This window comes from Dermacentor silvarum, unplaced genomic scaffold (genome assembly GCF_013339745.2).
Source record: "Dermacentor silvarum isolate Dsil-2018 unplaced genomic scaffold, BIME_Dsil_1.4 Seq333, whole genome shotgun sequence".
In the NCBI taxonomy this organism is placed as follows: domain Eukaryota; kingdom Metazoa; phylum Arthropoda; class Arachnida; order Ixodida; family Ixodidae; genus Dermacentor; species Dermacentor silvarum.
In genome coordinates, this window is record NW_023606066.1 from 1 (window position 1) to 15,586 (window position 15,586).

The 15,586-nt window shown below is 46.1% G+C and overlaps 1 protein-coding gene across 1 annotated transcript in view; it reads left to right on the forward strand.

Moving 5' to 3' along the window:
• Positions 1–5,872: 5,872 nt before the first annotated feature.
• LOC119434945 (probable cytochrome P450 12a4, mitochondrial) overlaps positions 5,873–15,586 on the forward strand; it is a 163,319-nt gene continuing 153,605 nt past the window's right edge. The window contains exons 1-2 of the mRNA XM_037701946.2: positions 5,873–6,108; positions 8,344–8,532. Of these exons, the coding sequence (XP_037557874.2) occupies positions 8,519–8,532 (14 nt within the window). The 5' untranslated portion in view covers positions 5,873–6,108; positions 8,344–8,518. The remainder of the gene's footprint in view (positions 6,109–8,343; positions 8,533–15,586) is intronic.

Here is a 15,586-nt window from a genome sequence, read left to right on the forward strand (position 1 = left end):
AAAAGTCGAACTGTTGAAAATGATGAATACAACAAGCTACTTTGAAAAAAAAAGAACGAGAAACATCTTTTTTTTGCGATTTTCTGTTGCACTTTGCCTCCAAGCGACCGCCGGCAGAAGCTGAAATTTGACGTCATAACACCCACCCGCGGTCACAGTCGGCCACAGCTGTCGCAGTGTTTCCAAGGATGTCGGTCCCTTGCAGCATTTGTTTAACCCCTTTCGGCGATAGCCGGGTGCGCGACAAGTTCGCGTCCTCGCCGGACGTCCAATAAAAGTTATTTCACTCACTCATTCCTCGCACGTGGTCCGTTTGAGACACTATCCCAGTCGGCCCTCTACGCAGGCGGTGCGTCTTACATGATGTTTGCCGTGGTCGTCGCTTGGTATTGACGAGTTCGTCGCGGCGGAAGGAAATGCCCAGACATAACAGCATCGTCAGTCGTGACACGCCGTCGCACACGTTTACCAGAGACGAGAAGGTGCGTAAAGTTTGGATACCTACCAGGCCCCGGAAACTCTCGAGTTCACCAAATGGCCACAGAGGGTGAAAAATCAACCGCGGCGCGTTCCAGCGTAAGCGCGCAAGTGGAGCTACTGTAATTTGGTCGATTACTTTAGTTTGTATTTTTTCTGCTAGGGGCGCTCAACAGGACTCAATATTTGAGCTATTAATGTACATATAATAACGGACAAACACAATTACAGTGTCATTTTTTTACAAAATAAGGAGTCTATTGCTTTTATTGGACTTATGTTATTAAAATCCGTGCTTTGTTACTTGAATAAAGGTTTTGAGGCCTCACTGACATGTGATTAGGCAGCCCACTGGTATCGATTGCAGTCCGTGCCGTTTATCGATTCAAATTGTACGGCGGTTATATTTGCGAACGGGGTGGTCGTTTCCTTTGAGCAGCATCACGCAGGTTCATTTCAATTAGATATCAATAATACCTCAGCCAGTTTATGCGTCCAACATTCGATAGCTGCCACCAAGCGAACGTGTTTTAAGACGGTGAACTTTCTCAGCTGCGGCGTTTCACTGGCGGCTGCATGCACAGCTTCCGCCGTTTGTGATCTGCCGCGTTTGGCCGCGTTGGGTCTGGTTGCTCGAAAAAAAAAGTGCTGGCCAGCACGAAAATTCATCGCTGGAACCGAGCACAGTCTGCTTGAAGACTACCCACGAAAGCGGATTAGCCTTGCAGCCCCTGGGCTTGTGCGCCGGTGAGTAAAAAAGCAGTGCTTCCCATTTTCAACTTTGAATTTCTTTGCATGCGAGGCGGATAAAGCAGATTCCTGTAGTCATTTCTTAAAAGTAGAAATAGTAATAATTCTAAAGTTATTGCCCTTCCAAAGCAATTCAAACGAGGCTCTTGCTACTTTGCCAAGTTGCTAAAATTGCTAACATGAGTACAGCATAAATAATAATGTTTTGGCTGTTTCTGCATAAATGATACACCGCGATAAATTCACTGCACATTAGTGACAAGTGTACTTCCGGTGATACAGTTAGATTAACTGCATTTGAGACATAATAAAATGACTGTGTTTATTACTAGTATCTGGCAGAAACAATTGTCATCTAATCGAGATTTGACTAAGCACAGCCCACACAAGGACACCACTGAAAGAAATGCACACTCAAAACAGTGTTGTGTGTGTGTGTTTGTGCGTTTTTCTGTCATGAAGCGTTTCGTGCACTGTTCTCTGTCATACATGAATCACAAACTCACGCACACTTCCAGCATAGTAATTGAGGCTCTTTTTCTTTCGACTCCAGCCTCCAAGATGCTGCTCATATTTGGACTCATTGTCTCTGGACATAGAAGTCAACCGTGAACGTGTCTCCACTGGAAGTAACATCAAGGGCGAGAATCCTCACAGGGTATGTTTCTGAACACTTCAACTACAACTGTGATTTTTCTTCATTTATGGGACTAACTTTTGTTTCACCATTTTTTGCTTACATGTGTGTCATGGCTTTGTCATTTCTCTTTTCAGGAAGACGGACAAAAGAGAGATTATTGGTCTGCAAGCTGCCCACGCTAAGCCACAAGATGCTCAACTGTCACCACAATGACAACAGGTCCTCTTGAACTACGTGCCTCACTATGAAATGTTTGGAAGTTTACCAGATAGACAGGTGTGAGCCCTATTAGGAAAACAGCAGTCTACAGTTCTGTATCATACTGAGCGGGAATGAAAAATTTGACATACAAGCTTAGTTGCTTTTAAGGGCGCTTTATGACAATCGGAGAAGTAACATGTTGAGTCCGAACTTGTCTCTTTTGCAGTCATTATAGCCATGACGACCAGAACAGAAACAATGTAGCAAGCTCCTACTTGCTAATGCACAAACTCTGTCATCTGCTCTTTGCAAATCAATTTGACGGGCATTAGTACCACGAAGTATCACATGCTCCCTCACAACGATAATTTGTTACATGAAAATGCAAGGAATTTTAAAATGATCAAAAGCGCTTAATGCAATTTTAAGGAAATGACACTTCATGATGAGTGAAACTCATTTATTTTGCTTAAAGTACCCTCAGGGCCACAGGTATTAAAGAGGGGAGTGGTTACAAAGTAGTAGAGTAAAACAAACAAGTGCAGTGAGTTCTTGTAACATAATGATTCTCCTGATTATACAATGCTAGCTAATGTTTTGCAGAAAGTTTGTCATCTGTGATGGCTACGATAGTTGGTGGTTCCATTTCTGAGATGTACGGGGCATGAAAGAAAGACTTCGTGTTCCATAAATCAATTCCTACCTTACTGCGATGATCAACCCAGTTTGAAATGCACTGAGGCCGCAGTATGAAGTCGTCATGAAGTGTGGTGTGATAGAAAATTTTATGAAATAGCAAAAGATGGCCGACTTTGCGGCGATTAGCTAGTGGAATGAGTGCTAGGCCAGTTTACATTGAAGTTATACTCGCGGCACGGTTATAATTAGAAATAAAAGTATAGATTTTGTACTAGTTCAAGTGAAGTAAAAGATTAACATGACTGGGATCCCATATTGCAGATGCATATTCAAGTTTCCAGCGAATTAGTCTTGTAAAGCTGTAGTTCTAAAGTAGACGGTGCTTTGGAAAGGTTGCGCCATAAGTACCCGAGCATGTGATTAGCACTGCTAATGAGACGTACTCCATATTATTGGTCCAACTTAAGTTAATTATATGACATGACAAAATTTAAGGGAACGTTGGCATGGCAAGTGCTAGGATTAGAATTAGATCTGGAATTGCGCATGATTTTACATTTGTTTACTACAAGAGGCTCATATACAGTTTGCATGAAATCAATAACTAGACTAGTACTGCACCATAAGAGATAGCTAGAAAAGGCAAGCTCACACAACCGGCCAGCCTATCTCACACTTCACAAACTTGAGAAATCACTAAAAGCAAATTTTCTGTCTCTTCAAACAGCAGATGACAAAACCTGCGCACAGTGTGCTCCCAAAAATATTTTGAAATGTACTTGCAGAATAAGTTCAGCTTAACATTCAGCTAATCAACAGTGAACGAGCAAGGGAAACCTCAGCGTGGGAAGTTGTCTTCGTCTCGGCCCTCACAAATATGTTTGCTTGATGAAACGTTGGCTTCAAGCTGAGGCTTCCCTTGCTCACCTCTGTTACTCAACTGAAGTGTTCATGTCCTTGCAACCTCTTTGCTGTGTTTGAATACCTATGCCGAGATTCTTTTTCAACATGAAACCACAAATTCCATTTTCCAAGGATCTGTGAGCATTAATTGGGCTTGCTCATATGTTGATTTAGTGTCCTTGTTTATTCACACAATATTTCCAGAAGTCCTTGTAAGCACTGCTGTCTCCATAACGTTCCTTGGTTTCCTACGAGTACTCCACTTGTGTCAAAGCCTTTGCTACCGCACCTGAACATAAATGTGCAGCAGAAAAATATCAAGAGCATAAAATGATGTAAAATTTTGCATAACGCCCCCTCCTACACTTCGTGCCTCTCGCCAATGTTATGAGAGCAATGAGACATTGCAGCTCGAGCGTATCTTGCTGACAGTACATTTTTGCCGAGTAATTTTTTGTGTTCCTTTCTTTAATCTATCGGAAATCGTCGAACGCAGAGAATATAAAACGTCAAGCAGCACTGTACGCAATACAAGTACGAGGGCAGCTCGGCATAAATATCACTGTCTGAACTTCATCCCTGCTTTACAGCACGCCGAACACGATGAGAAAACTTCGCTCGATTTCAGCTTTGGGTCCCAAAAATAGATGGTTATCTGTTTTCTGTATGTTGTAAACTCAGTGACGGACAACATTAAGTCCACCTGAGCTGTACAAAAATTGTGATCATGTACTGCCTCATTCACCATTGACAATAAACAATGTGAGCTTACATGTTTGAAGTGTTTTATTGCCAGTTGAGGCCTCTCGGTCACCTGGCGACATAATGAAGATATCTGTAGTCATGTTAGAGTACAGTACACACGAATACCTCCCCGAAAGCGGTAACTAAACACCCCAAGCCAGCGAGCGAGCAGCGCGACCACCCCTACGAACCGCTACCATAGCGGCCATATTGCTCACTACCTAATGATGATGATATTAGTTTCGATTCTGCCAGCGCCATCTTTCGGTCGCATACTTTAGTTCACAACGCCACCGCTACGCTTATTTTCGTTGCACTGTGGAAGGTACAGTTTCCCTTCTCTAAGTTTGTATGGGTGTTCTGTGTACCTACCTATTAGAGAGCTTTAGCTTGTCCGGTAATCGGGTAAACGCGGGCGTTGGGCGTTCGGGTACAGTGGCTAGTGTAGCTCGGGCGGAACCGCAAACGTGAGCGGCCTGTATGGTGCTGCCACGTGGTGGCGCAGAGCTCAAACAGACAAAAATAGCTAATATTGGAGTAACCAAGTGTATCATTCTACTTCGCTGCTGGTGTAAATCTTCAGCAGCAACACGATTACGCCACTGCCGAAGATTTACAGCAGGAAATGAGCATTAATTCTTGCATAAGTGTCTGGTGCGGAGCGAAATCTTCGCGCTACGGTTCGCGAAAACCTAACCGGAACTTACCCGGCCGCCTGCTCTTTTTCGTCGCTTGACGCGGAAGGCTCGTAACCGTACGCGGTAATATTCTCGCCAAGTTGAAATGGTCCTCGTCTTCAGACGTGTACGCATCGCTGGTAGACGCACCAGAACTCGAATCCATGCTCGCGATGGCGGTGTCGGCGCGCTTCTATGAACGGGGCCGGCCGGCTGGCTATCCGACGAGGGTGTCATGACGTCACGCCTTCCAACTCCCGCGGGTCGGGCGGCGAGGCGCGCGCTCACAAAAACGCCAAAATAAAGCCTTCGGCTCAAAAATGACCTAAGTGACTACAACTTTTCGGTGTAATCACACATTGAGGATTCATTTTCAGCATTTTCGTAAAATTTTTCACATTTTGTGTCCGTATCCCTTTAAGGTCGAGGTTGATCGCAGAATGGTGTTCGCAGTTTCGATCGAAGTGGAGAGAGTGAGAAATGAGAAGAGGAAGTGAACAGAGAGAACGAAAGAGCGACAGGCAGAGATCGAGGGAAATAAAGAAAACAGAATGAACTCTCTTGGCGAGGCGGGATTTGAACACGGGTGCTCGGGTCCGAAGGGTGCTCGCGGGTCATACGCTATACACCCACGCTTGCAGAGCTCCAATGTTTCATTAGATTTCACAAGCGTGGAACTGACTTCATTTTTTTAGACATTCCGCCGCGGTGCCGCAGGTAGATGGCGCAGTGTTTCCAGGGAAAGGCTGCAGTAGGCGCCTCAAACGTGACGCGTTTAGGTGGTGGCTGCACATGACTGATAGCATCAACGTCCACAGTCATTTGTTTTTTTCCTTTAGGGAAGTACGACCGTCATGACATCAACAAGGCTGCTTGGGAGATGTATCACCAATACGGACCCGTCGTGGCTGAGACACTGCCGGGACGGCGAGTTGTTGTGCACCTCTTCAGTGCAGGCGACTTTCGCACTCTGTACCAGGAGGAAGGGAGGACGCCGTACCGCATGGGCGCCCAGCCATTCAAGTTGTACCACGACTCGAGGCCAAAGTACTTCGCCAACCCCGGAATAATTAACGCGTGAGAATGTTTATCTACTCACCGTGTATCACAGAAAGAAACGCGCATTATTTTTCACGCAGGTGAACCGCATACGTTTGTTTTTATGTTGCCTGCTTATGTACAAAACTCAAAATACGGGAAGCAATGCGCCTTATTTGCTTTTAAACCTTGATTTATACAGTGTGGAAGAGAACAAAAATGGCTACTGTAATACCCTAAGGAATACAGCAATATATCTGTATGTACACAGTTATGGATAATCAGTAAAACGTGAGACATCAATTGGTGTTTACTGCAAACTAAACTTGGTAACCTCAACATAACGGCTTTTTAATTTAATAATTCCTATGGCAACAAAATATGGGTGTAAGAATCAAGCTTACCTTTACAGTGTAAGCCTCAATTCAATACTAAGGCCCTTCCGACGAACTTAGGGCGTTGCGTGTCACTCTGGTTGAGCGGCATCCAGATTTCAGTCCGCAATGACGGCGCTATTACTCGGGACATAATAGTTCAGATGCGGTAGGAGGCAAGAATCAATTGTAGGTGCTTTTCTCTAAACTGTTGACGTATTCATGAGGCAGAAAAAATGGACGCAACAACATCGAAACGCGTCCATATGCCGAAATTGAGCTCCATGTGATTATCTTTATTGCATTGCCCTCGTTGCCACCTCACCCTTGGAAAGAGCACCTGTCTGATGAGAGCACATCATCATCATTTTCACTGTCCTAGAAGGGCCTGTCATATCGGCTGCGCTCTCCCCTTTCCGTTATGAATTGGCGAACAGTAGCAGGCAAGGTTCTATGGGGAATCAATTACCACAAGTCGGCACCATTTATCAAACATACAAGGAAGCTTTTGAAATCAAGGTATGTATATTATGTAAGCATAAGGAAGGTTCTCAGGTGCCCGAGCTATCACGCAGCACGATTTAAAAAAAGATGAACGGCATTACGCGAAGAAAACCTAGTGAACCTAGAAACTCGAGAAGCACGGTCCTAATTATCAACGTGTCAATGAAGAAATTGTAGAGCAACATGTAAAAACTCCCGATACAGCTGCCTCGAGCAAAGGGCCTCCCGATACAAAGTACCTCGAGCGGCCAGTCGTGCGGCAATTCTGCGCGTATTTGCGGGCTCCTTTCACACTCGGAAAAACACTTTTATGTAGCACGTACTGAGCAACAGAAAGCTGTATCGGGAGTTTTTCATGCTCTTCTACAATTTTCTCATTGACACTTTGACAATTAGGACAGTGCTTCTCGAGTTAGATAATTAAATACAATTAGCTAATGAAATCTCAGTAATGAAAAAAATACTGGCGGCTACTCCACTGCACTGGAAACAATACGCACTAGGTTTGCTTCGCGTAATGCCGTTGACCTTTTTTTAAATCGTGCTGCGTGATATCTGGGACACCCTGTATGATAAGATGATGCTATACACACAAAAAAAATACAGAATCGGAATTTTTGTGTATTTCATAACTAGACATGAGACACAGTCTGTGGAAGATATGTGAGAACTTGTTTGTTTTTATTCTTTTAGGTTTAAAAAACTTTTCTATTCGTATCATATATGAAAGGTTATGCGGTAAGCGCTTAAATAATACTTAAATCTATTAATGTTATAGCCAAAGTCTCCTTATTGTCGGCTTGCTTCTCCATATTATTTTTTTCGCCCGTTTGTATTGTTCTATTAGTTGCTGAATTGAATATTATTTGCACATGTTTGTTATACTTTCATTCAATAAAAGTGCGCAAAAAATGTGTATCGCATCTGGGCCCGCAACGCTTTTCATTCGTGTTCTTCGCCGATGGCCGACCACCTTCGTTAATGTTGCGTCAAGCATCAGGATTCCTCGAAATTACTAACAATTTCAGCTTAAGAGGTTTTTGTGAATCTGGGCCCTGAAAGTTTCAACTAAATTTTTTACCTTGTAGGCGTTGACCCATTTTTATTATATAATTGCCCCAAGAACTGTATTTATGTGGAATATTTATCACGCTTTCTATGACAAAAATATCTCGCTGTTGCAAGATATTTTTGCAACAAGCATCAATGCAAGCATCATCGCAACAAGCATCAGGGCTGATAAAATGTGGCAATACTACCACCTTTCTTTTCAAAGCAGCGAGAAAGGGACGCAACATTAGAAATATGACTGTCAGTACCTTTGAGAAAGGATCCATACTGTGGTATCGTTCCTGCAAATGCTAACGCCAACACGGACAACATTTCCTATCTGCAGTCAACTCGAGCAGTGGCAACATATTCGTGCCATGGCGCAGCCTTCAACGCTTCGTCCTCGGGCAGTGCAGTCTTACGCTGAAGGAATAGTAGAGGCTGCCCGCAGCGTTGTCGACTACATCGCCGTGCAGCGAGACAAGAACGGATACGTGCCCAATTGAGGTCATCATGAACAAATGGGCACTAGAGTGTGAGTACACTATAATAGCGCCACCGCGCATAGCCCGTTCAAGAGAATTTACAAATTGTGCTAAAAGAACAGAAACAAATTGGCGCACAACTCATCTATTGAATAGTAATCTTCTGAGACAAAAATGAATGTATTGTACACTGAATTGAGGTTTATTGTTCGATCTACGTACATTTTTTACACTTAGTTTTAAGAGAGGAACGGCTGTAGATCGGGCACGCACTCGAGCCGCAATTCACCTATCAAGCAAGTATGTTAGCATGTTCTTTTCTTGAAGAAAATTATTCGTTATGTATGCTCAAAGGTTTCTTACTTCAGCGGAGAGGCAGAAGCTACGCCTGTGTTCAGGTTGTTTCATTTGAAATTTCTTCAAAACTTAGATCTCAGTGCGTAGGTTTGTTGAACGCTGGCGCTCGTGCCAGTTCTCGGTGCTTCCCGAGAACGGCTGGGCAAGAGACAAAAATGCCGCACTTAAGTCCGAAAGGCGAAGCATCGATTGTTATAGCAAATAGTAGAATAGGAAGAAATCATAATTTTATCGCCGTATGACCTTGTAAACATTCGCTTACTAACAAAATTAACAAGCCCGGTGTCACGCCGCACAGGTGAACATATCTCACTCGATGACCGCCGCAACTCGCTGTCGAAACGCTGGAGTCAGGAAGCGCGGCTGCAGCAGCGAGCGAATAGACATTCGTGCTGCCTCTCCCTTCCACGCGAACTAAATGTCGAGCGCACCGCGCATAAAGTTATCAGCACTTGGCACACTTTGTCCACTTCGCACTTTGTCCATGCAGATGGTGTTGAAAACGAGGCCCATGCGGGCGTGCACTTTGTCCACATCGCAAATCGCTTTCAAGATGGGGCGCCCGCGAGGCCGCTCCGTACACAGCAGCCGCCAAAGTAGAACGCCTCCCCCTCCTCTCCCCCACGCCTCGCGCGTGATGGAAGACGGCACGCTTCCGCCCCGCCTTCCTACCTCGCAATCGAGATATTGAGCCGCGATCATCCGCTGGATCTTTCAAGCTTTCACTCTGACATACAGCGTACGGAGCGCAGCGACGATGTTATCATGTTTGAACTTTATACGGAACATCACGGTGACGGCAAAATGCGCTTGGAGTGTCCATATAATAGCTATCCCAAAATCACAGGGTCTCTATGATGTTATTGCTAAGACGACTCGACGGCGAAAGCCCAAGTCATTATCATAAGCCTATATCTATTTTGACAGCAGCACGAAGGCCTCTGCCTGCGCTCTCCAATTACCCCTCTCTTGCGCTAGCTGATTTAAACTTGCGCCTGTAAATTTCCTAACTTCATCATCCCACCTAGTTTTCTGCCGTCAACACTGTGTACATCATTCATTCTGTATCTCTAACGGCCCACCGGTTGTCCATCCTACGCATTATGTGGCCTGCCCCGCTCCATTTTTTTTGTCTTAATGACAATTAGGATATCGGCTACCCCCGTTTGCTCTTTGATCCACACCACTCCCTTCGTGTCTCTTAATGTTAGGCCTAACATTTTTTCTTTCTCCTTTGTGTGGTCCTTAACTTGTTCTCGAAATTGTTAACCTCCAAGTTTCTTCCCCTATGTTAGCACCAGTAGAAAGCAATGACTGTACACTTTTCTTTTCAATGACAGTGGTAAGCTCCCAGTCAGGATTTGGCAATCCCTGCCGTATGCCCTCCAACCCAATTTTATTCTTCTCATGATCATGGTCCCCTGTGAGTAATTGACCCAGATAAACGTTCTCCTTTAGGTACTCTAGAAGCTGAGTGGCGACCCTGAATTCTTGGTCTCTTGCCAGGCTATCGAACATTATCTTTGTCTTGTGCATCTTCAACCCCACTCTTACACTTTCTCGGTTAAAGTCCTCAATCACTTGTACTTCGTCCCCATTGTTGCTGAAAAGGACAATGTCATCTGCAAATTGAAGGTTGCTGATATAGTCACCGTTGATCCTCTCTCCTAAGCCTTCGCAGTCTAACAGCTTGAATACTCCTTCTACGCATGCATTGGAGCGATTGTGTCTCCTTGCCTGACCCCTTTCTGCATAGGTAACTTTCTACTTTTCTTTTGGAGAACCAAGGTAGCTGTGGAATCTGTAGATATTTGGCAAGATATTCATGTATTCCTCCTGTACTTCTTGATTACGCGATGTCTCAATGACTGCTGGCATCTGTATTGAATCAAATGTCTTTTCATAATCAATCAAACCATATAGAGAGGTTTATTGTCGAAGTGCTGATGCATTAAAGACAGGCACATGACGTACACATCCCCCGTAATTTTATGTCACTTATTCATCTCCATTAATTCGCTCAGTGTACTTCGCTTAGTCATCCCTCTTTATTCCAAAGGTAGAGGGTTCGACTCCCACCCAAGGTAGTAGGTTAGAGTGCTTTAATTACATCTATCCTAATTTATTGTTCCTTAATAACCTCCGCATTAATTACCACCAAATCTTGTGGGTTCGACTGCCACCACAGGCTGAGAATTTGATTCTGACCAATGGTCGTGGGTTCGAGTGCCTTAACTCTATCTTAATTAACTGTGCCTGAATTAACTTCGCCTTCATGGACATCAAAGGTCATGGGTTCGCCTCCCTCAAATGGCCGTGGTTCGACGACCGCGCTTCGGCGTCGGCAGCACCTCTGCGCGTTGCCTCGTTGGTACTAGAATGGGCAAAACAACTCACTTCAGTGAGCCGCTCGGAACGGCTCAGCTCACTGAAATGAACCGGTTCATTGAACGGCTCACCGCTTCACTTCAATCAGTAACTGGTGTTATGCATATTCTATTGTTATTTGGCTTTGAAAAAACGATATATGCATAATTGAGCAACCTTGTTATTGCTTTTTTCGCTATATTTGGAGGATATTTTTACTTATGTTATAAGCGTGAATTTTTAGTTGTAATGAAACTTTCTTTTCTGATGTTGGGGATAAAATGTTAGGATATTGTAACAGGCAGAATGCGACGTACTTTTTTTAGGAAAGAAATATGTAACTTCATCGTCATTACAGGAGCTTTTCTATTTTTGTGGTACTTTAATATCAACGTTGGTCAAAATAAGGACAAAAAATGTTGTAAATTATCTTTCAACTTTATTCGTTTATTCACATACGCATGCTCACTCTAATATGAGTGAGCTGTAACACCATGCAAAATGAATGTTGAAATCATTTATTGAAGTACAATACAAAAATCATACGAAAGATCCACAAAACTGCCGCGCGTACCTGTAGTTTTTTTTCTCTTGAGCGCACGCGCGATACTGGCGATCATGCCATCATGCGCCAGGACAAAAAAAAAAAGAAAAAAAAGAAATGACGTTCTATTACAACAAAAATGATCATTGGCCTCGTTTTATTGACGTGCTAATGATACACTCTCAGAAAATGCACAGAGGTGGATGCCATGGGCAACATCCTCATGACTACACTAATTAGCACAAATGACGATCACGACGTAAACTGTACGTTCACCTGCTGTCTTTAAATACACGGAAGACCATCTTCGAAGTGTTCTTGCACCAGTTCACGATGTGCGATCCGTGAGAGTCATGAGAGATCGTTCGAACAGCAGCAGGCAGCGAACATTACCATCATTGGCCAATCAAGGTTTCTTTACTTCTCCCATCGGTGGCATCGGGTGTCACACCATAGGACGCACAAAAAACCGAAGGGACTGCTGCGCACACCACACATTGCGAGCGAGTACGAGTATCGCGTGTCTACCCAGGCCGGCCACCACTCGTTGGTCAGAAAACGAAACCTCGAAACCTAGTAGACGACCCGGCTCTGACGGAACGGTTCGGCACGGCTCACTGAACGAGAGAGAACCGGTCTCTTCTCTACGAAAGAACTACCCCTTATTTACTGAACCACGGTTCACTCGACTCACTTCAAAAAGAGCGGCTGAGCGGCGTGGGGTGGAGGCGACTCTTGCGAGGAAGGGCGGGAAGGCAGTTGCTTTCTAGCACCGCTAATAGATGGCGCTAAAGTCGTGCCCAGCAGAAGACCCGGCTCGTACGGAACGGTTCCGAACGGTTCACTGAACGAGATAGAACCGGCTCCCTTTCTCCAAAAGAACCGCCGCTTACTTTTTCTGAACCACGGCTCACTCGCTCTTTTAAAAGAGCGGTTCCCAAGATCCGGCTCGCTCCTGAGCGACCCATCTCTAGTTGGTACTAGCAATTTCTTTCTCTCTCTCTTCTCTTTTTCTCTCCCGAGCATAGCGCGCGACGCTCCGCGAGGAGGTTGCTAGGCAACGAAGTTACAGGCCGCTGTGGCGTCGTTGATTGCCATGGCTACGGGGCGGCTGGCTTTTCATGAAACGCACACGGTTTAAGGCAGGCTTAAACAGCTTCGCTGTTTAAAAAATAACAGTTTTTGCTCCAGTCTGGTCACCTTTTCCGGAGTTCTACTGCGATAGCAATTATATGGACACACCAGGCGCATTTTTGTCGTCGACGTCACCGTGGTGATCCGTGTAAAGTCCAAGGGATGACACCTGCGCCGTGCGCCGTCTGCTTTATGTGCGAGTGAAAGCACATGACGGGAGCCGACGATCGCGGCTCAAGCTGGCGCGCGTGTGGGAGGAAAGCGGAGAGCAAACGTGCCGTCTTGCTTCGCGTGAAAGGCCGTGGGAGATAGGTGGGAGGGGGCGTTGTGCTCCAGCAGCAACTCCGTATTCAGCGACCGGGCGCACTGACGATCGCGGCTCAATCTCGCGTGCGAAAGGACGGAAAGCGGGGAGAGGGGAGGTGGCTTTTATTTACTTCGCCAGTAACTGCGTACTTTGCGATGCCGCATCTTGAAAGCGATCTGCAGACGGCTCATACCATTACGCACGCTGTGTTCTCGCCGCTCAGCTTCCCTTACAGCGATAGACCGCACGAACGTTCCCCTCTGCTGCTGCCGCACTTGCTTACGCCAGCGTTTTGACAGTGGTTGTCTGCGGTCATGGAGTGTTATCTATTCATGTTTGCCTGTGCGCGCTGACACCATGCTTATTAATAGATTTAGTAAGCGAAGCTTTCCAAATTTACACGGCCAACAAGACTACTATTCTTACATCGTATAGCTATCTACTAATTTGCTATCGCAATGGATGCTTCGCCTTTCGGGTGAAACTGCGACTTTTTCGTTAATACACTGCTTGCACTTGTGGCTTAGCTATGCTAATTCATTTATAAACGCACACCATCTTCCTTTATTTTACAAGTATCTGCACTATCAGCGCGAATGCTTGCAAACGAGTGGTATCCGCACTATTCGCACTATTAGTGCGCATACCACTCGTAAACGTTTGAAATTGGGGACCGTCAAATAGTTTTCCGTTACTCGCAGGCCAATATATTACCCTAGAAATAAAGAAGCGCTTCCCAGTGGTGTTTTGGCTTTTAATCGCACAAGTGACAATATACATATTGTCACGAGCGGCGATCGTGTGGTCGGTGCTTGGACGATGACGACGACGACGGGTGGTTTTCTGGTGTGCACGCGCTCTCCTGAACGATTGATGCAGCGTTGTGCGCCTTACCCTGTAAATATATCCATTGTATATATATTCTCCCCGTAACATCTTTGGTGGACGTGCGGGGTACGCTCGCTACAACACCGGGAACTGGATCTTCGCAGCGGACGGCGCGTTGCTGCCACCACAATGACCGACCAAGCGACCCAGTGTGAGCAAGACCCGTCACCGGTCATTCTCTTGCACCCTCGTGATCCCGGGCCATTCAACGGCACAAGCGGCGTGGACGTCGATGCATGGCTGGCAATGTATGAGCGCATCAGCCGCACTAACAAGTGGGACGCGACCATAATGCTGGCGAATCTCATCTTCTATTTGCGGGGCACTGCGCTACTCTGGTTCGAGACGCATGAGGCAGATCTGACGAATTGGGACATCTGTAAGCAGAAATTACGCGCTCTATTTGGGAGACCTATCGCACGACAACTAGCGGCCTAGCAGAAGCTCGCAATTCGTGCTCAGACGTCCACGGAGCCGTAAATCTCGTATATTCAGGACGTGTTGTCTCTGTGCAACAAGGTCGACAAGGACATGCATGAAGTGGACAAAGTGGGCCATGTACTGAAAGGCATAGCCGATGACGCATTCAATCTGCTACTGTGTAAGAACTGCTCAACGGTGGAGTCGGTCATCGCTGAATGTCGTCGTTTTGGGCTGGCCAAAAGTCAACGTATAACTCACCGCTTCGACCGACTTCCCAATACGGCTGCCACGTCCTCCTGTGAAGGTTTAGCCACGCTTCGGCAAGCGCAAGCTCCAGAAAACGTCATCAGGATCGACCATCGAGAACTCGAGGCCATGGCACCCGTTACCCCTCATGACGGTATGCAAAGCAACAACCTGGCTCCGATTTCGCTAATTCAGGCCGTTGTTCGCCAAGAGGTCGCGATTATGGGCATTTTACCCACCTTTGATAACGGTCATGCTGCTACCAACCCGGTCGCCCCTGTCGTCGCTGCTGCAAGACCGAACACGACCTTCAGGCCACGTTATCGAAATCCAGCCGATTGGCGCACACCTGATGACCGGACCATCTGCTTCACGTGCTCTAGGATTGGACACATCGCCCGCCATTGCCGCAGCCGCTGGCCCACGTCCTATCGACCAAACACTTACAATCACCCGGACCGTGTACCATATACCCCGTCGTTCTGTCCTGAGGCCTCAAGTGCTGAACGTCCTCCTAAGGAAACCGGATAAGCCGCTCACCATCGCCCCAGCGCCGTCAGTCCCGCTCGCCACAACCTCACCGCTCTCAGTCTCCCTGTGGCCGCCTCTCGGAAAACTAGCCAGTGCAGCCCCCGGAGGTGACGCTGCATTTACGACCCGGCCTGAAAATCCTCTGATTGTCCCTTATACCCGATGCAACCTTCTTGAAGTTCTGGTTGATGGTGTGACAGTTACCGCTCTTGTTGATACCGGCGCCCAAATTTCTGTAATGAGCTCGAGCCTCCGGCGCCGCTCCCAGAAAGTCCTGACGCCCGCGACTTCACCTACCGTCCGAGTA